Here is a 24594-nt window from a genome sequence, read left to right on the forward strand (position 1 = left end):
AAATAAAATAAAAAAAATTCAATATGAGCCACAGCCAAATCACCTGCAAGATAAATAGATGGGAAATAATGAAAGGAAAATTAAGGCAGAATCAAAGAGAGGCCACGCAGAGCATAAGTGTGTATATATCTATATATAGATCTTCATTTATTTTAATATTTAAACCCACTAAAAGTTGTAAATACAACTTTTGAATGAAAGGCACAGGAAAAATCAGACAATGCTGATATAATACTCAAAAGAAAAAAATATATTACAGTACAAAAAGAGGACAGTTAGTTACGCATGAACAAATCCTTCCAAGTTGACCATCCTCCAGACTCGGGGAAACAGAAATACAGCTGACACAACAAAAGAGAAGGGGGTTCAGAAACAAAAATCCATTAGCCAAACTTGTCTTTATTGCTTTTCCAAACTGGCAAAAGGTCACATCAGCTCTCCAGGTCTCAGAGAAGGCCAAAAAATAAACAAACAAAAACAAACAAAAACTGCTGTGCTTTCTCCTTTCCCCACAGGTGGAGTGGCTCACTTTTGATTATTCGCCTGTCTGTTGACTGTGCTACACAACACTCCACTGGGCATCTGATTCACAACATCAAAACAGTTGACATATAAAACATATGGAGCCAGAGACGGGTTTATTTGATTTTTTTTTTTTTTTTTTTTTTTAAAGAAAGATCTCTCACAATGCATTACCAGCTGATCCTGCGCTCATTACGCTTTAATTTGTTGGCCCACCAAGTGTAAAATCAACCCAACCTCTAAGTGGTGCCGAGTGTTTAAATATTCAGCAGACATTTCTGGGATTCAAAAAGTGCAGGTCAGAAGCCATTTCTGGAGCAAAGAAGTAATTTGGTTATCTTCATTGCTTTTTATACCGTTGGCTAGATGGAGCTTACTGAAGTCAACATTAGTGGGAGCATAGCACAGAAGAATTCATTTATAATTACAGATATTTAAAAAAAAAAAAAAACCCAAAAAACCAAAAACAGAATCTGAAAGAAGAGGCCACTACTATTCACTTTTATCAAGTTTGGAAAAAAAAGATTTATCCTATCAAGATGCTAACAAAGCAGAGGGGGTTTTGTGACATTTAATACGGCTAATTTATGCCTTAGATCTGCCTAGAGTTTTGGTTCTTAGGAGAGGAGAATCAGTATGCAGGCCTGACAGCTCACATAAGATGTGTGTACACATTAAAGTTTTTCTGGACAGCTCTGGTGGGGAACCAAAAATATAACTCTCTGTACTGCTTAGAATTCCTAATTTTACAACTAGCGTCTTTGGTATAGGCAAATCTGCATCAAGAGACCCACCAATGTCCAATTTGTATCTTCTTTTTCCTAAAAACAGCTGTCTCAAGCTCACTGGTCCCATTAAAAGGGAAAGATTTGGGGGGGGGGGATGATTGCATCAATTCTATAACTTTGAGATCAGGTGATTGTTTGGAATAGCAGGGAATTATACTTCTACAGACATCAAGGGTTTTCCTTTCGTCCTGCATGAAAATGAAAACTCCAAACTTTCTGTTTATCATCTAAACTTGATGCAGCCTGGCCTTTTCTGTTGCCAGACGGCAGATTCATGCTACTTCCACCTTCTCTGCAGCAATGCTACAGAGGGGGGCAAAGCCATGGCACAGCAAAAAAAAGGAAGGAAAAAAATAAAAGAAAAACTTAAACTTGGATTCAGTTTTGAAAAGAACAGCAAATTTAAACAAGAGAAATTAGTCTTACGATCAAACACAACAGTTCGGATGGACTGAGGAATGGCAGGAGGATCGACGTGGTCGGTGCTATGTCATGTTGCCGCGGCCGCTTGGACGCTCTGGTTTGTGTAAGCCTGTGTCCAGTGAAGGATGCGTTTACCAGAGCCCTTTCTCATCTTCCCATCCCCCAGAGATGGCAGCCCACCCTGGGTGGGGAGAATTTACCTCAATTCCCTCTCCATCCTGGTTCTAACCAGAATTTTATAGCGCCACATTCCTCTTTTACACAGGAGCAAAGTAAGGTAAAAGCTACAGCTTTGAGAAATCAGCTTTGAAGTTTGATTCTTACCCTTCCTGATGCAAGAGCTAACACCTTCCAGCTCCAAAGCATAAAGGAGAACAAATGACATCATGAACAAGAACCAGGATCTCAAGAGTCCAGAGACAAAAATACAGAATTCAGTCTCTCATTGCGTCAGACTAACGCCGACTCCATTCATTACCTGGCCATGGCAGAGGAGGAAGCGGCAGCTAGCTGTGTGAGGTATTCGCGCAGTTCCTTTGCTGCCTGAAAGCGGCCGTAACGTTTTTTGGGTTTGGTGCACTCGTCCAACAGAGCCTTGAGTTGTCCATCTTTGGCTATGTGGGCAGGCGGGTCGTGGAGGAGACCTCCAGTGGTGCCCCGCCATGTAGCATACCGTGACAGCAGGTTTTGACATATGGCATAGTAGTTGTGGTCCACAGTGACCCTGGAACAAAGAGAGTCCTTGGAGAAAGACAGACAGGCCTCCCGGTCGCACTCCTCAAACCGGCTCTCGTACCACACGTCGTAGTTTTCCGGCTTGTCTGCAAGAGAACAGATACACAGGTAAATGAATCCGCTGCTATGAAAACGTACTAACAGCATTTAGTTAAAACAGATTTAAAAAAGCATCTAGTGGATCATAAGCTTTGTTTTTCCCCAGGTGAATGTAATGAAGTGAGGCTGGGTTATGTAGGCCTTGCAAACCTTTAAGAAACTCCTGGAGCTATAAAATCAAGAGCATTTTTAATCTTTTAGCATTTACACCTTTATTGAGAGTGATACACAAACATGAAACCTGGGGGGGTTGTTGGGTAAGTCACGCAAAAATGGTTCAATCTTTGCATTCGGGGTATTCTGCTAAAGAGCTCCCTCAGATCTAGGCAGGCAGTTTTAGATGAATTCTTTCCTGGTGTAGTAAGAGCATTTCTCTTTCAGCAAACTGTTTTTTTGAAACTAAAGAGAAAAACTAAACTTGAAACTTTGGTAATTACAGTCAACTGTTCCACCGCATCTGACCGTGTAGAATATTTTTTTTTTTTTAGTTTGTGCAAATTATTACCCATGAAATCAGCCTCAGCAGAAGCTGACAAGACCAAGGTGCCACTTTTGATACCCCACAGACCCTAATGCGAAATACTATTTTCAAAGCCCAGAGGCAAACAACTCATCTACAGTTTCATTTGACAGAAATGAACCACTTTCCAGATTTATTGAGCAAATAAAATTCTTTCTCCAGCTCATTTGACATTGCTTTTTTTCCCCCTTTAGAAGATTGTGCTGGGAAAGAAGGGGGCCAAGAAAATAACCTGGAATGACGAGAGAGCTATTGGTTTGTGCATTAAAAGCCAGATCAATAGCATGGTGGGGAGGGGGTGGGGTTTGGACCCAGAGGATGCAAACACATAATCAGTCTATCAGCGATGTAATGCACTTCTCCTCTGGCTCATCAGTACAACTCAATCAAACATCCAACTCTGCCCTGTTAGCAAGGGGCCTCCATGGCCCCCCGAAGAGGAGGGGCACATCAACCTCAATCAGTGTGGGTGATGAAGATGGATATGCCTGCGTATGCATATACCGCAAGCAGGCGCATACATATAAAGACATACACGCCAAAGCAGCAAGGTGAGGTGAAAGCAATTAATGTTTTGGAGCTGGCCATGCATCACACCTCAGCACTGATTGACAGATGGCATCAGGAGAATGTCCTGTTCTTTTACCCACACACACACACACACCTAAAAAGAAGACGAGAGCAATAGGTTTGTTCTCAAGGACAAAGATGAGCACAGCAAAGAAAGAAGAAGAAAAAAAAATAAAGTACTTTGAGACTCAACTAAAGGCTAAAAAGAACTACGAGGTCTATTTACTTGCACCTCAATGCCTTCAGTTCTCTCCTCCTGCAAGCTCGAGTGTAACAAAGCTAGAAGATTTCCAACACAAACTAAATAATTTCCAATTCAAATGAGTGGAGAGCAGCACATGAGGAAGGCTGCCTGGTACCTATCTGGTACCTTCCATGTTAAGGAGCTCAGGCTTGACTTGTATACATTCTCCTCACACCTCTGGCTTCACTGGGCTGCACTGAGAGGGGACATTGGGCCTGAAATGCTTGTTAGCGCAGCCTTACTAGTGGCATTCAAGAGTACGAGCCGGTTTTAACAATGTATGCCTGTGTTAGAGTGCATTATTGAATGTAAGAGAATGAGAACGGCGGTGTGTGTGTGTGCTGCTGCATGTGTGTGTGTGTGTAAGCCAGCGGGCGTCAGGGAGAAAGAGAGAGTGAGTGAAGTGTGCGTTACATTATACAGCATGTGTTTCCAAAAGCCACTAGGGGTGAAAACATCCTCAAATGCTATAAACTCAATGATGGGGAATGGCTCCTTTCGCACCACTGGACTGTGCAAACACAGCGCACAGCACAACTTCAACATAGCATGCGTTTTATCTCGCCGAAACCCATCACATCAATATGGATGCCCCTAATGAGAGGGTGGAACAGCACACGGCTTTCTGCGTGTTTGATTTGCAAATCAATTGGCCTTAGTTTAGACTGATGAGATTCGCATCACACTCCTTAGCTCGCTTTCAATCTCAGGCTCTAATTGTAGGGATTGAATTCTGTTTGTCGGGCCTTGGGAAGTTACCGTGGCTATTTCCTACCGCTGTCCAACACATGGCACTGACCTCGTAATACTCATTATCGCCGTTGTCCCTCTTCGTCCTGCTGCGCCCCGGCACTTGGCACGCACACAAAGAGATTCAGGCGCGCAAACATGCAAGAAGAAAATAAACTTGGGGCTTAAACTCTGAATAGCCAGGGTAAGCAGCTTGAGATGTCAACCTCTAAATGTGTCGGCCAGACCAAGGGAGTCTCAACCTGGATTGTGCTTTAGGGCTTGCAAAAAGGACTACTTGTGACAGGGCGGAAAATTGCAGGTTTTGGCACCAAGGCAAATATACACACTTTAGTGTGGTGCATTGACATATCGCATTATCGCGCACCAAATGAGGGAAAAACTCAAGGGGCAAAAACTCCAGGGCATGTTGGAGTACCTTCCCATGTTGTACATCAATTTGCAGTTTTCTGGTGTCAGATCTTGTAATTTGGCAAAATGGCACTTTATCTCAGGATAAATTCATCACAATACTTTCGCCTACAGCTAAAAAAGTGCATACACACCCCCTTTCTCTTTCACACACACACACACACTAGCTCCTATCTGTCACAGGGCATAATGGTGGAATCTCAACACCCAGCGACACAACAGTTTATCACTTTAATAGGATTTCTGCAGGAAGGGACAAATCTAAGAGCCTTACTAGGTGGCCTTGCCTCTCTCTGTAGTGGCCCCTAGAAGGGGGACAGAATTGTAGGAAACCGCAGCACTGAGTGTGTGATGTATAACTATCTCTGTCCTTGTTATGAGGTTTATTCTGAGAGGCAAAAAAAAAAAACAAAAAAAAACTAGGGCAGCGGAGATGGCTCGTTATCCGAACGATCTTAGCTTTGATGGGGACGTGCGCGTTAGAGGCAGAAGGGGTGCTGGAGGAGTGTATATTCTTAGAAGAGAGGAGGCTTCGAGCATGCGTGTCCCTTGAGGCCTTTCCTCAAACCTTCATCACTTCCTCATAAGCTACAGTTTGCGGGTATAGTTCTGACATCAAATGCAGTGTTTTCTAGAAAATACAAACTGTGGACAGCGTTTAAAATCACACTCAGGCTTCGGAAAAACTTTTCCGACGGAGGATTAATTCACGAGTAATTATGTTATAAATAAAAATAATGGTTTATTGGGGGGTTATAACGTTAGAGAAGCATCAATGACAGGTCCATCATTTCTGCATGTTGCTTTATGTGCTAATGTAAATAACACCCTGTAAAGATGAGCAGCAGTTCTTTATGAAGTGGTTGTGTTTAAAGGCGTCAATGCATACATGTTCACGAACAATGACTTATTGTCATGGAAACTGTAGGGACAGACTCTGAGGCATTACTCACAGACTTATGGATGTACATGTCTGTGTACACATACACACAAAGTGAATGTGTGGAAATTTATTGGCAGTGCCACTCACTCTGCTTGATGAGCCTTTTGTCGGCCACAAGAACGTTCTCGGCGTCGACAATGATGACCTTTCCGTCACGTGGGCCGACCGCAAAGTTGTCAAAGCTGACATCGAGCAGGTAGAGGGCGAACTCAAAGTCATTGTTGGTGAGCTGCTCGGCAATGTCCATCAGCTGGCGTGCCAAGTCTACCCTCTTCTCCCACGGCGCATTGTAGAAGCTCCACAGATCCTCACCTACGTAGTTGACAGCTACCACGCGCCCACATGCTCCCAGGTACTTGGCGAACGGCCACCCTTCATCTGACGGAAAGCTCTGGGAAGGAGAAACAGATGAGCGTGGAAGACAGTTTATTTAAAAAAAAAAAAAAAAAAAAAAAAAAAAAAAAAAAACAGATAAAAGAAGTCAGGCTGTGTAATGTAGTTGGCTGACAGAAAAAAAGAACCCAAAAACAAAACAATAACAGTGGCTCTGAACAGCAAAGGTTAACACATGAATTGGAAGAACCTTCAAATATTCAGAAAATATTTGTTTAACTTGCACACGAATCGGCTTCTTTAACACGGACAGATGAAACAAAAATCCCAAAAAGCAAACACAAAGATTCTGTGTGCAGCCTGAGGTGATGTTTTATACACAATTCTAAGCACAATAGCTGAAAATCTGCCAAGGATCACGTGGGTATAACGGATTAAATTTAATAAAAGCAAAAGCCAGTTTGTGTTAAAGCCCTACAGCTATGAGTTGATGTACGCCGCTATATTCAGTGGTTCCAGAGAACTGATAGGAGATGATTTGTGGTAACAGCAGTTAGCAGGAAAGCCTTATGTGTTGTGATGCAGCTGTGGGGCGATTTCAACTGCTGTGTGATGTCGACTAACTGAGTTAATGCAGCTTGGGCATGCTGACAAGAAATCGCTGTGTATTATAGGTTAAACTGATTAATAATAAGGTAATACCACCAGATGAAGGCGGTACTAGCGCACTAGAGCCTAATCTCTCTTGGATTTATTTGCCTCTGCTGGGGTCAGATATGCATGTGTGACCTATCATCTGCAATTGACTAATCAAGTGGTCACATTGGTACAGGCAAACACATACACAACTGTGGACAGTTGTACAAACGTACGTGAAACTTAAATGAGATAGGCATGAAGCAGCTGTATCTGGCAAATGTTGCAGGCTGCTGGGGGACTCGAATCTCTAAGTCTCATTACCGCTTCGATCTCCCTCCATGAGCTCTCGTGTCTCACACTTTCCCTGCATCCATTTCTTTTCTCTGGGGCCCATTTCATTGTCGCAGACTGCCACAATGGTCAGACAAATTAATAGAAAATAATAGAATGAAAGCCTGTTTTTCTTTTGTTTCGTTTTTTTTCCCCCCGCAGACACATGGGTATTGCTGCAAGCGGTACGCCCTCCACCCTATAAACCCGCTGCCATAGGACTCCATCTTTTATAATAAACACCCGTCCATATGCTAGCCTAATGATTGCCTGCATTTCCTAAGTAACAAATCTCTCCTGGGTTGCAGTTTTTGGCAGGCAGCCGCCACATGGACACAGACTGAGAATTGGGAGCACTTGTCTTTCACAGCAGCCTCGGTCGCCCTCCCTTTCTGAAACCCAATCGCACCTGCGATAAGGCAGGGAACACATCGTGACACTGCAGGTAAGGTGTGAACTACTATCAGTGTTGCATCTCACTTTACACTCGAGGTAATTCAATACTTTACCAGCTTTCAATTTCTGTCATGAGGGTAGGAGGTTAAATATGCATGGCTGCCCCAACTCTTTAAACTTTAATGAAATACAAATTATTTAAAGACATACATTTTAACCCCCTCCATCCGCCTCCTCCCGCACACCACGCAGCTGCTATCTCAAAGACAGCAGCTGGACTCCTGCCACATGGAGACTGTGGCACTGGGAGGATGCAAGTGATCTGGAACCCAAAAGGCATTCAGGTGATGACTATGGTGCGATTTGCAGCTTTGCTTGTGTGCCACTGACTATTTTTGGGGTGTTTTATTTTGAACACTCTGCAAACTATGCTGTGCATGATGCAATGAAGTCAAGGCAATTCTAAGCCCAACAAAGTCAAGTAAAGCAGCAATGACTCAATGTGACGAATCCAGGCAGCAGCAAACTTTTTCCAGCCTATCAGTCTGTTAAGTGGCGTAAATCTATACCTTAGGTGTATCTCTTGTTCCCATCAGTTTTAAGAAAGAGCCACAAGCTTGACTGAAGGACAATGATAAGTTGCATGCGGTGTAGGTCGAACCCATTTCCCTGAGGTGACCCAATCAATCGTGGGCCAGACAACAGTCTGTCCATGAAGCACTACTTGCTTCTTGCTGCCTTGTCTGTCTGTGCTCATCATCACTAGACTTGGCAGTGACTCACCCAAACTTCTCCAAAAGCCTGTGCTTCAATAACCTTTGTCTAGACTTTTAGATACAGCAAACTCGACAAGAAGAGAAATTAAAGGAAGTCCATCACATGCTCAGAAATGAATGATAATGGTGGGCTGACTGCACTCCCAAATACTGGCTGGAGGGGAGACAATCCCAGGCTACTGAGATGCCATTAGCCACTGGGCTAAGAGAATTAGGATTAGAGATTTAATAGGCTAAATATCTAAAATGGCTTTCTAATTTCTGAGGGTGGTATATAAAGATTAAGTTGAAGCTTGATCAGTTAGGGGGTATATCCTTCTTAGGCTCGCCTCCCTTTGACCCAAATTCAAGCCTTTATGTTGCTGCAAACCTAAGCGGCTCTCTGTCACAATGACAAAACTTGCCCTGTCCAACATTATGACTAAAACCTCCTTTGCCAAGCATCAACCTCTTCTCTCACGCCTGCAGGGTGGATGGTGAGATGTGGGGTTGCGGGGCCAGCCTGAGAGCCAGAGAGCGGAGAAAAGAAGAGAATACGATGGAGACAGCAAACAGAAGAGACAAACAGAGTGTCTTTCACTTCTACGCTCCAGTAGACAGGAGGAATAAACCAGCAAAGACCTGCCTGCTAAACACATCTCTCTCTTTGTTGTCAGGTTACAGCCCTGAATAGGAGGAAAAAGTAGAGCGACAGCAGATGGGGGGGATGGCTGATGGGAGGGAGGAGAAGGATGAATGCCCTACGGCTACTTTCATATACTGTCAACGGCTGTTATTAGAACGCCTTCATGTCTGTCTGGTCCTCGTTCGTGGTTCTTAACATAGATGTTGCTCGTTCGCGGTGCTAGAAGGCTCGCTGCGCTGCGTCAATTACCTCGGTGCCATTTTTATGAGCTTCCTGTATTTAAATTTTATACACAATAAGTCTGAAAGTGAGAACTACCGAACAGCGTGGGCAGGCACACGAGAGTGGGCACCTGAGCTTTGGATTCAAACTCGCCTATTGCAAGGCTTGATAAATACTCTACATGTCCCACCAATCATTCTCCCTTAGCGCTCTTTAAACGGTTACTCTGCAGAAGTCATTAACGTCCGCAATGAGGCGTTGAGTGGGGAGGGGGGGATAAATTGGAAAGCCCAGCCTAATATTACATCCACTGCACTATCTCTGAGCAGACCTGGGAGGTACTCTGGTGTGTGTGTGTGTGTGTGTGTGTGTGTGTGTGTGTGTGTGTGTGGGGTTACTGCAAAGGTAGTGAATTTTACCAGTCGTCACCCAATCATGTTATGCTATTTAAAAATGCTGAGGGTGCAAAACTGCCAATGACACATCCCAGCAACTTTTACTGCTTTTTAAAGTCTTATCACTTCTTGTTCCCTTCACTGGATAAGAACCTTTTATTTCCTGCTTAGCAAAACCTTGAACTTGTAAAACATGGAGCCCAATGCTTTCCCCCCCACCCCCTCTTCCTCTCCTGCAAAATTTTTTGCCATGTCACAGAAATAATGAGCTGGGCTCGGGAGACAATGAAAGCAAGGGTGGAAAACAGACTCTTCTCATTAAAGACGACCTCATAGTGACTTCTAGGCCCAAGTCTGACTAATCTAATCTTTAAGGTTGTGCCAATTCGCCAGCAGTAGCAGTGACTGGGGGGGTTGTTGTGCTTTCCACCCCCTCTCTTGTAATACAGACACACTGGCGTTCTCTCGGGGGTAGATTGGATTGGGCTGAAATGTAACAGGGCCACAGACAAATGGGCAGCCTCTGGAGAAGAGGATGAAACGAATGGAGCGAGAGGCACAGGAACACACACCTGCGTCCTGACATCTGCTGACAAAGGCATGCCCTTCTACAGGACCACTTGGGGAGGGCGTGGGCGTGCGTGTGAGAGAAAGCGTTCAAAAAGAGGCTCCTTGTTTGGGGGTGCGTGTGAGTGTGTCTACGTGAAACGCCATCCGAGTGCATGTGAATGAGAATACGCAACGTGACCAGGGCTGATAACAACCTCTATTCAAGGGCCGAGTAAACATGAGTGGCTCCCAAGATATTGCCTTGGCTGGCTCGCAGAGAACACTGGACCATCAAACACACACACACACACACACACACACACACACACACACACACACACACGTATATGTTGGACACAGAGTTGAGTTTAAAAGGAAGCAGTTGCCTTCATCTTTGCAACCACAGCTACTTTCTGCGTAAAGGAAATTAGTAGTTGCAACCAAAGTGTGCAGCTTGTTAAAGCCCTAAGCCGGGTGTGGCGTAAATTCTCGACATTTTCTGTCTTTAACAAAACCTCGCCTCTTTGTAACAAACAAGCCAGGACAAGACTCGTAAAGAGTCCTGGGATCAAACTGTAAAGTTGATGACACGTGGCGGATAGACACAATCAGTCAGATAAAACGAAAGAGACAGAAAAAAATTACTTTGAACCTCAGTATAACAAAATGAACATTATTCAGTCTGTTTATCAGGGGGGATTAGTGTTAAGAAGGAGCCACATCTGTTTTGCAAGGCTTGAAAGGCAGGAGCTGCCAAGCTGGACCTGGGGAAAAAAGAAAGAAAAAAAAACCTATTGCTTTTCTGTGCAGCTCTCCTGTTGACCTTGTGTGTCTGGAGGATGTTTGGCGAACCCCGTCTGGCATTTTGCTGGCCATTTATGTTTAAAATCCAGTCAGTTAGTCTGCAGTGAGAGCTCAGACACCACAGGGGAACCAGCCTCATCCTAGCACACATGGTGCAACTTCTTTTCTGTGTCGCACGTCTCCCGCTGCTGCATTTCCTGCTAACCTAGTTTCCCCTCCCTCTCTCCCTTTGTTCCGCCCCTAAACCTGCGATACAGGGCAATGATCCCACATGTTCCAGACATCGGATCCAGGAAATGCCGAGTCACGGCACCACACTGAGGAGTGCATACATGTCTGCTGGTTGAGACAAGCCAACTGTGTAGATCTCTGAATTTAGAATAAGCCTGACCTCTTTCTTTATCCAGGCGTATGGTTCAAAGGCTGCAAAGTTACAGCGCGTACCACTGGCAGCAGTCTTGGGGAACATCCACAGGTGTACAACTCCACCATTCAGAACCCTTATAAAAGAGGCTTTGGAAAACATGCTGATCTGGCTGTTCCTTGGACAGATGGCCAAAAAGTGATACCTTTGTGAAGGATAACAAAGACAACTAATCTCTGATTGGGTTTAATGCATCACACAAGTCTTTGTTTCACCACTCATAAGACTATACTTGCTGTGACCACCCAAGTATAGTTGGAATTTGTTTTTTTTGTTTTTTTTTATTCTGTCTGAAAAAATGTGATAGGTTTTTCTAGTGCCCTCACTGTTATTTTGCTACTGTCGAGCAGTCCTTGATCTCAATCACTTGTCTCTTGTCTTATTCTGCAGTCAAACAGACTAACCACACTTTCTTGAACTGAGGCCGGTGACTGAGTTAAGGTAAGGGGTTGGGAGTGCGACATGTAGAGCTAGTGGCACTAGCTCTACATGTCGCCAGCTGCAATCAAAAGTGGTGGATTTGAAATCATGGGAGGGCCACTGTCTTGATACCACCAGAAATACCATGCAGTTCTGCAGGAAACACTGAAAACTAGGCCAATATATTACAGGTAGGGTTTGGTAATTTCCTTCTTTATGTTTGAGTACTCCTTTCCCATGGCTTCATCTGACAATGGATGATGTTCATATTACTGGTTTAATATCTTATTATACATGCTATGACAGCCTTTATTTTTCATTTAAAAGTCAATTAATGTCCATCTAGACAAGCGTATGAACAGCCTTATGAATATCAGAAATCTTTGCATGTATAAAAACTGAAAGGACTGCTTGTGCCAAGTGGGAGATCAAAAAAGACACTCGGCTCATATGAGAAAACAAAACCAAGACATCGAAAGACTATGCACATGATTCAGTGAGCTACTTCAAGTCTTGATAGAAATGGGTTAGCTGGCTCTTTGAGTTCTGCAGGTCTTTGCTCTGCAGAGAGAATGAGAGCAGGATGAGGAATGAGTGCACAGGACGGCACAGCTCGGGGTTGCTAGTACACACTCCGCCGCTTACTGATAGCTGAAACCCTTTGCCGACCTGAACCTGAGCCACTGCACATGGAGTCACCCCATAAATCCCCTCCGCTGGAAGATGAGGAATGTATTAAGTCATAGGCAGCAGTGTTCACTCAGTCTAGGTGGTATTGCCGCCCACACAGTTTGGCCGCAGACCTGAAGGCTGTGGGTTTGAGGCCTACATCAAGGGTTGTATATTTCAGAGCAGGCGCCAATTATCTCAGGGGCAACCATGTAAGCATACCGAGCAGGGAGACTGCTGTCACTGCCCCTGTACTCTAACCTCTCTACAGACCAGAGGATGCATGAAGAGAATTCCCCTCTACAAAGAGCAAATACACATATATATACATATTTATTCATTTATTCGACATGCTAGAGAAAGAGTCAAACATTAAAAGAGGGGCCTGTGAACATTTCCCTTTACATACAGTGAGCAGTTAAAATGCAGAGAGTTTTAGAACTAGCAGGGGTGGAAATGCCAAAACTGTACAGATGCTACAGATATCCCTAACCTCTTATAATTTCTCTGACAGGAACCAAGTGCCTTTTGCTTTAATGCAGTGGGCAGTTTTATTACTGCAAGCAAACTGATGTGCTGAAAGGCATATTCTTGCTAACATTAGGGCCCAGGCTCTCCAGGGGACAGAGGATAGTAAAGAGCTGCTTGTTACGGATCAATATTGGCCATCTTAAGGGGTCCAGGGAGAGCTGTGAATGACTGTCTCCTGCACTGCAGAACTGTATCTTCAGGAGCAGGGCATAAGATAGGCTGGGGTGCACACTGTAACAGTAGGAAGCTTTGATGGGGGTGTTGAGGGACAAATCTAAAAAAGAAGCTAGTGGGTGGGATGGGAGGGGGGTTAGCCACAGGCATTTACCTAACCAAACACAGCTGTCAGGCGTGTGTGTGACTGTGTGTACTTGTGTGTGTGTGCACGCGTGTTTGGAGAGAGGAAGAAAGAGAGAAAGGATTATCGTAACACAAGCAGTCTGGCTCATTCAAACAGAGGAAAACACCACAAGGCTCTGGCTTGTACAACACACACACACACACACCCGCGTGCACGCACACACACAGTCACACAAACCCTCGGTTCCTCTCCTCCTTCTCTTCTCGCCTTTCCACCAGGGCCTCCATCCAGCGAGGGCAGCCAAAAAGAGGGGAGTCGAGCCCAGATAACTCCCCGTCTTATCCTAACAGGATTCAGTCTGTACACAAAGGCCTATAAGAATAATGAAAGGGGGTTTGGGAGCAGTTGAAGGAGGGTTAAGCGGCGTACACAACCTCCTCTCTTATGTGCTAAGAGCGTCACAATCCCCAAGACCCAAAAACAAAGGTACTAATCACAGACTACCAACTTAAATACTATTTACTGGCCGACCTCAGCCACTGAGCCAGCCTTTGAGACAGAAGGCTCTCACTTAAGCTGCGATAGCGTGCAGCGTGTGATTAAATGAAAAGAAAGAAATAAAACTAAAAACAAAACAGGTTTTGATCCTCTTTGTGAAGAGGCACGATGACCCAGAAAACCAGACCATAAGGGTTTTCCTGCACGGAAATTATAAAGGCTTAAATTCTGTCGATACTTTGCCAGAGCAAGCATATGCTGCAAAAAGGAAAAAAAATTTTTCCCCTGCATAAACTGAAATTTTTTTTACAATCCACATAAATCTTAAAAAACAGTTTTTCTACTTGTTTTTTTCTTGATATTTGCACGAAACATCACAACAACCTGTCTATAAACTTCAATATTGTCTCCAAAAAAAATTCCCCATTTCATTTCTTTTCAACAGCAAATTGTAAAAATAATTGCTTCTGTGCAACAAATAAGGTTACATGGGAAAATTATGTGCATATTAGTCAAAAAAATAAAAACTCTCCCCAACAAGACTCTTGGAGCATGTTTTAAAACCACACCACCGTTTTAAATTTACAGTTATAGTCATTTAAACTGAGGGATTTAAATTTATGTTACCAACACAAAAATAAATCGAGGTTGTGCAGGTCACAGCTGAGGTACCACATTTGCCTCACGTTGTGCCAGGAAAAACCCCAAACACAAACTGTTTATTCTGGCTTAGCTTCCTGAAGTGACGGAACATTGTAATGGATTATGCAGAGCTTCATTAATCAGCAGCATACCAAAGATGCATCCCCCCTTCATTTTTTAGAGATTCAAACAAGCTACTGGTGTGTTTGCTCAGAGCTGTGAATGTTTCCTTCCATATTTGCATTAAAATGTTGCTGTCAAAACTGTTAGGAAGAACAGGAGATAAGGTCATCCATGTAATCTCTCCCCCTGATTTAGCATCAGTGTCAGAGTTCTTGGGGAAAAAAAAATACAGTGTTACGTGAAAGGAGCGTGTCTCCTTGTCAGGTGGGGCCAGAGCGTCGAACGAGTCGGTGGATCTGCGAAAGGTGGGGAGAGACTGTAATAGAAAAAGAGGCAGAGAGAGCTGAGAGGTGGGGTGTCTGGGAGTGCACAGATTTGAGTTTAGAGGAGATGAGAGCGCCACTGACTGAGTTAACCCCACAGGCCTGTCACATCCTATTCTCAGCTCCACTGAGCAAGACAGGGCTGAGGACCAAAAAGGGTGCGAGTACAGTCACATGCTTCTGGCAAACTCGCTAAGCTTAATGATTTGGAAGCGAGGACTAGGCTAAATTGTACTAATTTAAGGTTGGGCCAGATGTACTCCATCAAACACAACCATCACCTGATGAATCGGTGAGTCATCTAACCGCAGGAGAGACGGCAAGGATGGCAAGTAAGATTCGAGCCATGGAAATGAGAAAATGAAATATTCGCTTCTCATGCAAACCGAGTTATTGTTGAATAAGAGGTAAAAATTAAACAGCATCATGTAATTCCGCCGCTTGGCAAAGAGACAACCCCTTGAACAAGCAGATTTATCAAAGTAAAAGAGAAACCTTTCCAGGGTAACTTAAACTGCACCGCTAAGAGGAAATGAGGGGAAAACGGATGAAACTGGATAAGACGGCTCTCATTGCACAAGGATTTTTCCTTGTTTGGCTGTCGTCATTTTTGTCTTCCAAAAATATTTATTCCCCAAAGCCAAATTGTCTTCCACGTGACAGAAAAGTGGGGGTGGTGTGTGTGCGTGCAGCACACAAGTGTGCACTCATAGACACCGAGAACACAGAAAACACATTGTTGGCCAGACCCAAAACAACACAGCAGATTGTTTCCCACTGACAAAGAAGGTCTGGTTTCTCATAGTGAATCAGGGCCGATTTACTGCCTGTGGCTTCAAAAGACTGGAAACAGAAGCCTTTCTAAGAGAGAGTGCAGCTCGCTGAGCAGACAGCAGAAATGTTATTCGCATTATTCAACTGTATAAAGCCATAGGAGAGAGAAAGGGAAAAAAAAAAAAGATCCCTATACAACAACACTGCTAGCTGATGACAAAAGGAAATTATTTACGCTAAATATAGCAAAGTTGAATTATAAAATGAGTGAGAGTTTCCTTTATTCAACCTACTGGAGAGGTGTTTAACTACAACCAGGCAAAATAAAGCGTCACTCATGACCTGACAGTGATAAATAGTTGAAAAAAAAGGCCCGGGTTAGATTAAATAACGAGTCATAAAACTCGGCCCACATTCCTCTATATCTTCTGTTAAAGCCTGTCCCCACACAGCAGCTCAAAGCTCTAGCAAAAAATAAAGGAAAAAAAAAAAAATAGGTAGACCAAGGTGTTGTAGTACAGCACGTCTTCTGTTCAATCTCTATAGACGCTATTAATTCTTTATGGTCTGCTGCTGCCCAACCTTGTGCATAGGGCCCTTTCAGTCTCACAGCAAATTTTCTCATCTTTTGAGGTTAGTGATGCTGACGAACAGTCAAAGTACTCAGGATCTGCGAGTCTCTGAGAGGTCTCGCACATTTCTTTGTGCGTTATCTATCCCGGCAGTCTGCGCGCGCCATCTGCTATCCTGCGGCCTTGCGCGAGCAGAGACCCAACGGTTCCTTCTTTTACCCACAGGTCACAAGTTCAGGCTGAGATCAACAATTCATGAGTCCTTGTAAACATGTAAAGTCTCCATGGAGCGGGAAGTGGAAGGAGTTGTGGACAATGTGAGTGCATGATGTGTTTGTGCGTGATGTCTTAAACTATGTGTCCAAGATAAGACTAAGGCCGTGGTGGTGGTGGTGGGAGGGGTGATTCCCTATGCCTCTGAACTGAAATATAACTGAAGTGATGGAATTGTCTGCACACGTGTGATGAAAAAGTAGGGGAGGAAGCCATAGAAAGAAAAAATAAAAAAATAAAAAAGGGATGTTGTGAGAATAGGGGAGAAAGGAAGCGAGGGGGAGGGTTGAGTGACCGCACAAAGCTAATCAGATTTTATAGATTGACCAGACTAAAAAGCTGATCCCGCCTTTTGTCCTCTGAAATGCCTGGAGGTGTCCAGTAACACATGTGGGGGACAGTGAGGCGCGGGCGGGGGGGGGCTAGTGGTGGAGGTCAAAACAAGTTATTGAATGTCTACACGGGCCAAGACCATTGTTGTTCTGTCCCCTCGTGAGACCCTCAATGCCAAACAGAAATTGAAATTGATTGGTCGCCTGTTAATCAGCGGGTGAAAAGGATGCGGATGCAGAGGAATACGCCTTTGACATCAGGATGACCGAATAAAGGTGGGTCAGGATTTTTCTCCTGACCTCGTGTCAAAGATAGACGTTAAACTTTTTTTTTTTTTTTTTTTTTAAAGCATCCTTTTCATTTCAGCAAGATGAACCGTTTGTTTGGTTAGAATGCGTCAAAATCAAGAATGTTCTAATCTTCCCTGTACCGGACAACAAAGCGTCCTGTTGCATTTTCATCAAAACTAAACAGTACATATCCCAAAATCTTCTTTTAAAAAAAAAATTCATAGATAAAGTAAAACTATTTCTTAAAACTGTTTTTTCTTATAGCAACACTGAAATTCACACAGAAAAACAAGTTAAAAAATATTTCGCAGGACGAATTAAGGATCAAGAATACTGGCACTGATACAGTTTAGCAGCCCTGCAGTGACTGCTCCGTTCCAGTCACACACAAATGATGACAATCCAGTGGACATAGACTTATATTAAAATTAAAAGCAACTTGGACCATTTACAGATGCATCCTTGAATAATTTAAAACTGCCCTACATATGGTGTTAAATATGCAGCACTGCCGCCAGCCAAAAATCGCCTTTTTCCCCTCTCAGAGCCCACAGCTCTTAAACCCTTCTCCATTCTAAGCAGAAGAATATTCTTGCTCCAAATAGCCGGCATGCAGCCTTGAAGTAGCCCTGAGTTTAGGGAGGACTTGATAGCCTGTCTCAGATCTAGGCAAGAGGAAGGAAAGGGATTCCCGCCCTGTAATTTAGTGGGGGCTTTGTGGGCCAACACACTGTTGCACTGATATTCTGAATCTCCGGGAGTAATCCAGGAGCCGCGTTTTATCATCTGCTCTGAAACCAGCTGCCGCCACGGATCATCTGACAAAGACCTCTTTGTCAGATGATCCGTGCATCTTTATCCAGATGCAACATTTTCCTCGAAGAGTGTATTTGCCGAGCATGATTTAAAACCAAAACAAAAAACAACAACCCTATCAGCTCTAAGACTGCTTTATACCCTGTAAACACGCAGATTTTAAGAAGTTCAAATGTAGACACAGTACCTGCAATACGAGTGGTTCCGGGTTAAATGCCAGCGTCATGAGCAGCTGCATTCTTTCCGTGTCCTTGAGGTTCTTTAGCAGGAAGCTGCCAGAGTCCTTGGTTTCGGCGTACCTGCGGACCACACGGTCCAGCAGTCTCTGAGAGGGGCAGTGCACCAAGTCTGACCAGCCCTCTACCACATCTGGAGTAAGCAGTCGAACATCGCCGTTGATCCGGGCAAATTCAGTCTTGTACATTGCCTGGATGAGGTCACATCGCGGCCTGCCTGTGGCCCTCTTGCAGATTTTCTGGTCTATCTCGGCCAACTCCTGGTTGGAGCCGAGCCGTTTAAGCACCACGCGACGAGTGCCCTCCCTGGGCTCTCCGTACTGCGCGAAGTAAACATTCTTGACATTGAAAACGTCTAGAAACCGCAGGCGACCCCAGGTCTCAAAGGAAACCTGGCCGTTCATGAACTTGCGGCACCAGCTGGTCCCAAAGCAGGCGGGACACTTGTTGAGATTGATGAATCGTCTGTCCGTGAGCTCATTCTTCTGGAAGGACGCGAACAGGTTGTGGGTGTTCATCAACAAGATGACAAACAATCCCACCACCAACAGGAGCTTTAGACAGCGGTACAGGCGGCCAAGTTTGAGAGGCAGGAAGCGCAGCATGATGTGGATGGGTCAGGAGTGGGGTGTTGAGGGACAGGGGAAGAGGAGGAGGAGGAGAGGTATTGAGATGATCGTCAGGGAGCTAACCTCAATGCCTCTCCGTCATGGTGCAAAGGGGAACCTTCTAAAGCGGCAGACAGGGGCGAGGTTGGCACAGCTGCACTGTGCCAGACTTTGGCAGTGGCCAGTGCGTCATGTTCTCTCTGCAGTTTGTATGTAAACTTGGGCGAGCAGTTCTGAAATCAAACAGACAAAGAGACGGAAAAAAATCATTACATGAGGGAAAATATAAAAGCTACACCTTATAATACCAAAAATCCAGTGCCTTGCCTTAAGTAACAGTGGAAAAAGGTTGATTTAATTTCCTTCTCACCCTAAATGCTTACATGTGATCCCACCTTGTAAAACAAAATGCAGCTTCTCTGGAATATGAAATAGTCGCACAAATTTGAATTGCTTGGGTCATTTGAGAGATTTCATTACTTTTTGAGCAGAAATGAGATGGCCCACAGCCAATGCAATAAACCTGCCTGTGCCTGTTTGAGTGCGTTCTCTTTGGGAAATCATTTCTTGTATACTCAAAGTATACGAAAAATAAATAAAAAGGGAAAATAAAGTGTCAGTGATCAAATTAAGGGGAAATGTAAAACATCGTCCGCAAGTATTAAAATAAAATGTCCTGCATTCAGAGGAAGAGTCCCTCAGTGGGCCCTCCCTCTGCACCAATAAAAATATCCATCACTTTTTCTAAGATGTACTGCAGAATAACTTGCCATCTGAATACCTCAACGGTTACTTCTAAGCTCAGGAATCTTGATTTTGTTTCTCTTGCTTCAGATGGAGGAATCTCGGTTTGCATTGTGATGAGAGTCACACCGTGCAAAGTTTAACCTTTGATCAGAGCTGCCCTGCTTCGTTTTAATCACGCTTTGATGCGGTTTCTTTGAAAATGGCTGCTGTCGCTAAAATAACGTTTCTGGTCGAAAGGGGAAAAAATGAATCTGAATATTTCTACTGAGATTATTAATTTTAGCCAAGAAGGGGGATGGCAAGCCCTATCTGAAGAAGAAAAAAAAATCTGGGATCACAGTGAGAGAACAAAGCACTTAGAAAAACCCCACAAGCCCCACTAAAATCTGTCCACGATGAAACCATGTTAGACCCCCCCACCCCCAATCCAGCTTTTAGGCAGTAAGTATTTTAAGTCGCTTTAAGAAATACAATGACTCAGACCATGCAAATTATCCATCCTCAATTAGAGCTCATTAGGGCATGCCTATTAGGACAGCTGACTTGAGAGGGCATGGCTAACGAGCAGGCACAGTAGTGTGATTAGTTTGTGTGTCGATGGGTTCCCTTGCTTTTAGATAGAAGAGGCGGAGATTCTGGTAGGACATGCGGGTTAAAAGCAACCGAGAAAGCGGCGGCTGTGAGAAACGTGGGCCTGCAGCACGCCAAATAAGAGCCGAATGGAGAAGCTTTTACCCCACACCTCTGTCTGGAAATACTTCGAGCTGATCAGGCCAAGTTGCCTAATGTAAAAATAGACCATATCCAAATAGGGAACTACAGAGTGCCACACTGCATGTTTTTAAAAGCCAAAGAAAAATGTTATTCGAGCATTTTTTCCCCCCCCCATTCTCGCCACACCACGCACAATGTGACTCAACACAGCAATAAGGATATGATTTTTTTTCTGACATAAATAAAGAGTGAGATAATGAGTTACTGAGAAACTTTACACCTGCATTTTCTACATGGGTAAAAACCTTTCAATAAAGCTTAAAATGCAATGATTTTAAGTCCTATGACGGCATTTTTTTTTTTAAAAATTCATCTATTACAACACATTACACTGAAAGTTGGAGATGCACTGATTTATCAGACAATATCGACCACTTTCACTGTGTGTCTTATTCAGCTTTTCATTAACTCGTATTATTGAACCTGGACTCTCGTGAAATAAAAAGCAGGAAAGCAGTCATTGCCTGGCACAAAAGGGATGATGTATAGCTACAGAGACACACAATGACAAAACATCTGTATCTGGAGTGGCCTTTGGCTAAATTGTTATTTTAAACATTAGACTTACCATTGGCCTCAAATTAACAAATGGTGCATCCTTAATGATGGCAATATTTGGCTGGAATCATCTAGAGAGCACTTCGTGAATATATTGCAAGAGCTACTGATTCTCACATTATCTCATCTCAAGATAACTCAGAAGCGGGAAAAAAAAAGAAAAAAAAAAGAAAAAAAAGAGCAGAACAGAAACTGTTTTTTTTCCCTCCAATTTATTTCTAGACAGCATTTGAAATTAGCTCTCTGAATAGGGGGGATAAATACACAAGTAAAGTAGGCCCACACTGGGCTGTCTTAGACAAAAGGATTCAAAAGGATGCATGTCTGTGCCTTTTACTACAGGGAGTGAGAGAAAGCTGATTGCTTGAGGGGAAAACTGAATTTCCCGTCGTTATAAAATCTCGATTCAAGTGCCATTTAGCATCTGACACAGGCAGCCATGACACTGACGTGACTGCAAGATCTTGGGAGCAGATATGAAATTTATCTAGGATGAGCTAAGGGCTCAGAGAGGACGAACCATAACCTCAGCGAGGCCAAGAAGTGTTTCACCTCTTCATCCGTGAGAGAAAGAAACAGAGAGCCGGGGCAAGCTTAAACAAACCCTGAACAAGACCTGGACAGCGCCGAGTAATGAGAAGCACAAGCTGGCAGCCGGCATGAAGAGAATACATAGCTTCGTATTCCTTGCCAGAAAAAGCGTTAGACCACAATTACATAAGGAGCATTACCTGCATTATGTTAGTAATCACACAATGCGAAAGGATCATTTTCTTCCTCTTAATGAAAGACAACTTTAACACTCAAATTATTGTCAATGAAACACACAAATCGGCCATCTATGGGTTTATAGCGTGCCACGATTAGCATGGCACATGAGCGGGTGCAGTTTGAAATGCTACTGGAGTTGAGGTTTTTTTATAACCTGCTGCTGCTGCTACAAGCACAGTAATAGCGGGAATAAGATGAAAACAATCAGCTTTATTGGGAGAATGACATGGCAATTTAAGACGGGGATCTCTTTCCCTGGTAATTACCCCACTAGACTGCTTCCTCGTGAATTTTACACCTGCAAAACCATTTATTTAACTCCCCTCACTGACTATTGCGGTATGATGGGAGTTATTTAAGAGAACGTGGCGAGAGAGAAAGGCAGACTGCATAGGGCTCCATGGCAAGGTTGCCTACTCAGGTTCTTGCTGAGGGCAAAGTTCACTTAAAGTTCTAAATTAAAGCCAGATGTTTTTATTGAAGGGCATTGAAATTTAAAGCAGTGTTTTCTTTGGGGCAAACCTCACTGTGCCCACAGAAACTGTTTCAAATTACCCCCCCCCCTCTTTCCTACCAGACAACCGTCACAGTGCCTCTTCAAAAGATGAGGGATGTAGAATACCAAGAGGAGGGGAAAAAACTCTGTTTAGAATAAGCACCAAATTACTTCTCATGATACAGGGCCGCTGCCAAAAGTGGGCTAAGAAAGTTTTTCAGCGTACTCAGTCTACAAAGTATAGCGGTGAGCGCTTCGAAAGAGAAGCAAAGAAAAGAGGGCAAATCAAAGGATGCCTGACTCCTCATGCATGGAAGATGAGTCCCGCATTCAAAATGTTCCAAGTTTGGCAGATGTTAAGAGCCGCAAAATGGCTCATTACTGGGACTGAAAAGGCACAAGATGAAGCAATAGGCCCCATGTTGGCTTAAAACAGAATGACAAAGGTTGAGACAGAGGAAGATGACATGGTAATATTCTAATATTTCAACTTTTATTAAACTTAGATTTTAAAAGAAAAACTCAGATAAAGAGGAGGGGATTGAAAAGGAAATTTCTTTCTTGAATAATCTTTCCTAAAGCTCATTGTGTAAGAACCAGCTTCAGATAATGGTGTGCAAGGGCAAGGCTACTCTCCAGCTAACCCATTTCGTGACTGCACCTGAGGCTAAACTTCATTATGATATAATGAAGTCAAGCCACACAAGAACATGCTTGATTAATTCCAATGGAAATGCAAAAGAGAGTGCACGGTGGGAAGTGGGGAAAAGGACTGAAATACAGTGGAGAAGTCGGTAAAATAGAGAGAGAGAGAAAAAAGATAACTGATGTATAACTAGCGGCCAGCAAGAAAAGAGAAGCTTTGAGTTATTGCTCTTGTGATTGAAATGACTGGAAATAGATCACTTGAATACAGAGCAGCACTTCTCCATCTCTGAATGGATGCACACAAACACACACGCGAGAGCGGCTACCTGCAGGACCGCTGGCATTACCCCCGAATCCTCAAAGCTGGAGGGGGGGAAAAAAGTAACCTCTGCCCCTCACCACCACCGCTGCCGCCACCACCGCCACCGCACTTGCTTTGCAATGTGTGGTTCTAGCTGGAGAGAGGAACTACTGTTGCCAGGATTATCGACCGTGGGAGTCAATAATGTTTGATCACAAAAACATTCAGCCGCAGCCGGGTTGCCTCAGTACAGCAAACACATAGACAGTGATGGATAGATACAAATGACAGTAACATTCGCACGCCTAATGGAAAATTGAGTCCTCGGATTATAAGTACCAATTAGCAGCATCCCCACAATGAACATTAGTCCATTCATCTCTGGCCCAAACCAAACACGAGAGGGGTTTTAATGAGAATATCAATAGTATCTGCTTTGCGCCAAAATGACGCAGCTGTTAAGAACACACTGCGAAGACCTACTCTGGATTCCCCAACTGAAAACAGCTTCTCCCTTTTCTGTTTAATTTAAACAGCTGCACGGTTGCACAACCCACGATCTCTCTGGAAAAGTTTGGGGAGTTGGCATGAATCTGAATCCCATGTTAATGCTACTGCAAGGCAAACATGTCAGCTGAGTGAAATGATTAAAACAAGCTGTCAAAGCGAGCTGCAGTTTAAACAATCGGGAAATGCATTTGGATGGGGAGGAAATGAAATCGATTACCTTAAAGACATTCGTTCTCCCACCTTTGTCTGTTTCTCCGTCTGCTCTACAAGTTACTTTATCTGAGACTGATTTGGCAAGTCTGGAGGTCAAAAACAAAAATATACTGCTGCTGTGGGAGCTTTTAGGCTGCAATTATGAGACGTTCCCCTGCCGAGCACTCAGAAACATTCAAATCAACCACCAGCAGAACGCCTTAAGTGTATCAGGCTATTTTCATAGTTCCCTCGTCAACTAACCTAGCAGAAAGCCTCCGCAATTAGTCTCCCGATATAGAAAAATTAATTTTAAGCAGCCCGTCCTATTCATTAGACTGTAAAGAGAAATTCCATAGGACTTATTATGAGCTTTGTGTGGAACCAAACACTAAAACTCTTGTGCTAATCTTTTTTTTTTTCCTTTGAAGGAATCAAGGGCAGCAGTTTTCAAAGAAAGTGCAATTATTACTATGCCACAGAAATCTCATGGTCAGATCTATTCATTCGTTTTTTAAATCCTCTCAAAGTTAAGCTTATATTTTAGGTGCTTTTAGGCTTGATGGAGAAAAAGAAACAGGCTCAACCTGTTGTGTTTTTGCCAAAAGGAAGGCGAATCCAAAGCAAACCTGTTGAGATGAAGTGTTTTAAATAGCTTGAAACTACAGTGGGAAATTAAGGGGTGAGAAT

General features: G+C 43.7%; 1 protein-coding gene across 3 annotated transcripts in view; it reads right to left on the minus strand.

The window, feature by feature from the left end:
* Positions 1–1399: 1399 nt before the first annotated feature.
* dipk2ab (divergent protein kinase domain 2Ab) overlaps positions 1400–24594 on the minus strand; it is a 32793-nt gene continuing 9598 nt past the window's right edge. For all 3 annotated transcript variants that reach the window (XM_013915660.1, XM_005722730.2, XM_013915654.1), the window contains exons 2-4: positions 18251–19140; positions 6093–6396; positions 1400–2554 (exon numbers count right to left, since the gene is read on the minus strand). In XM_013915660.1, coding sequence (XP_013771114.1) covers positions 2208–2554; positions 6093–6396; positions 18251–18904 — 1305 coding nt within the window. In that variant the 5' untranslated portion in view covers positions 18905–19140 and the 3' untranslated portion in view covers positions 1400–2207. The remainder of the gene's footprint in view (positions 2555–6092; positions 6397–18250; positions 19141–24594) is intronic.

This window comes from Pundamilia nyererei, unplaced genomic scaffold, assembly GCF_000239375.1.
Source record: "Pundamilia nyererei isolate P.nyererei 1_Seehausen unplaced genomic scaffold, PunNye1.0 scaffold00007, whole genome shotgun sequence".
Taxonomy (NCBI): Eukaryota; Metazoa; Chordata; class Actinopteri; order Cichliformes; family Cichlidae; genus Pundamilia; species Pundamilia nyererei.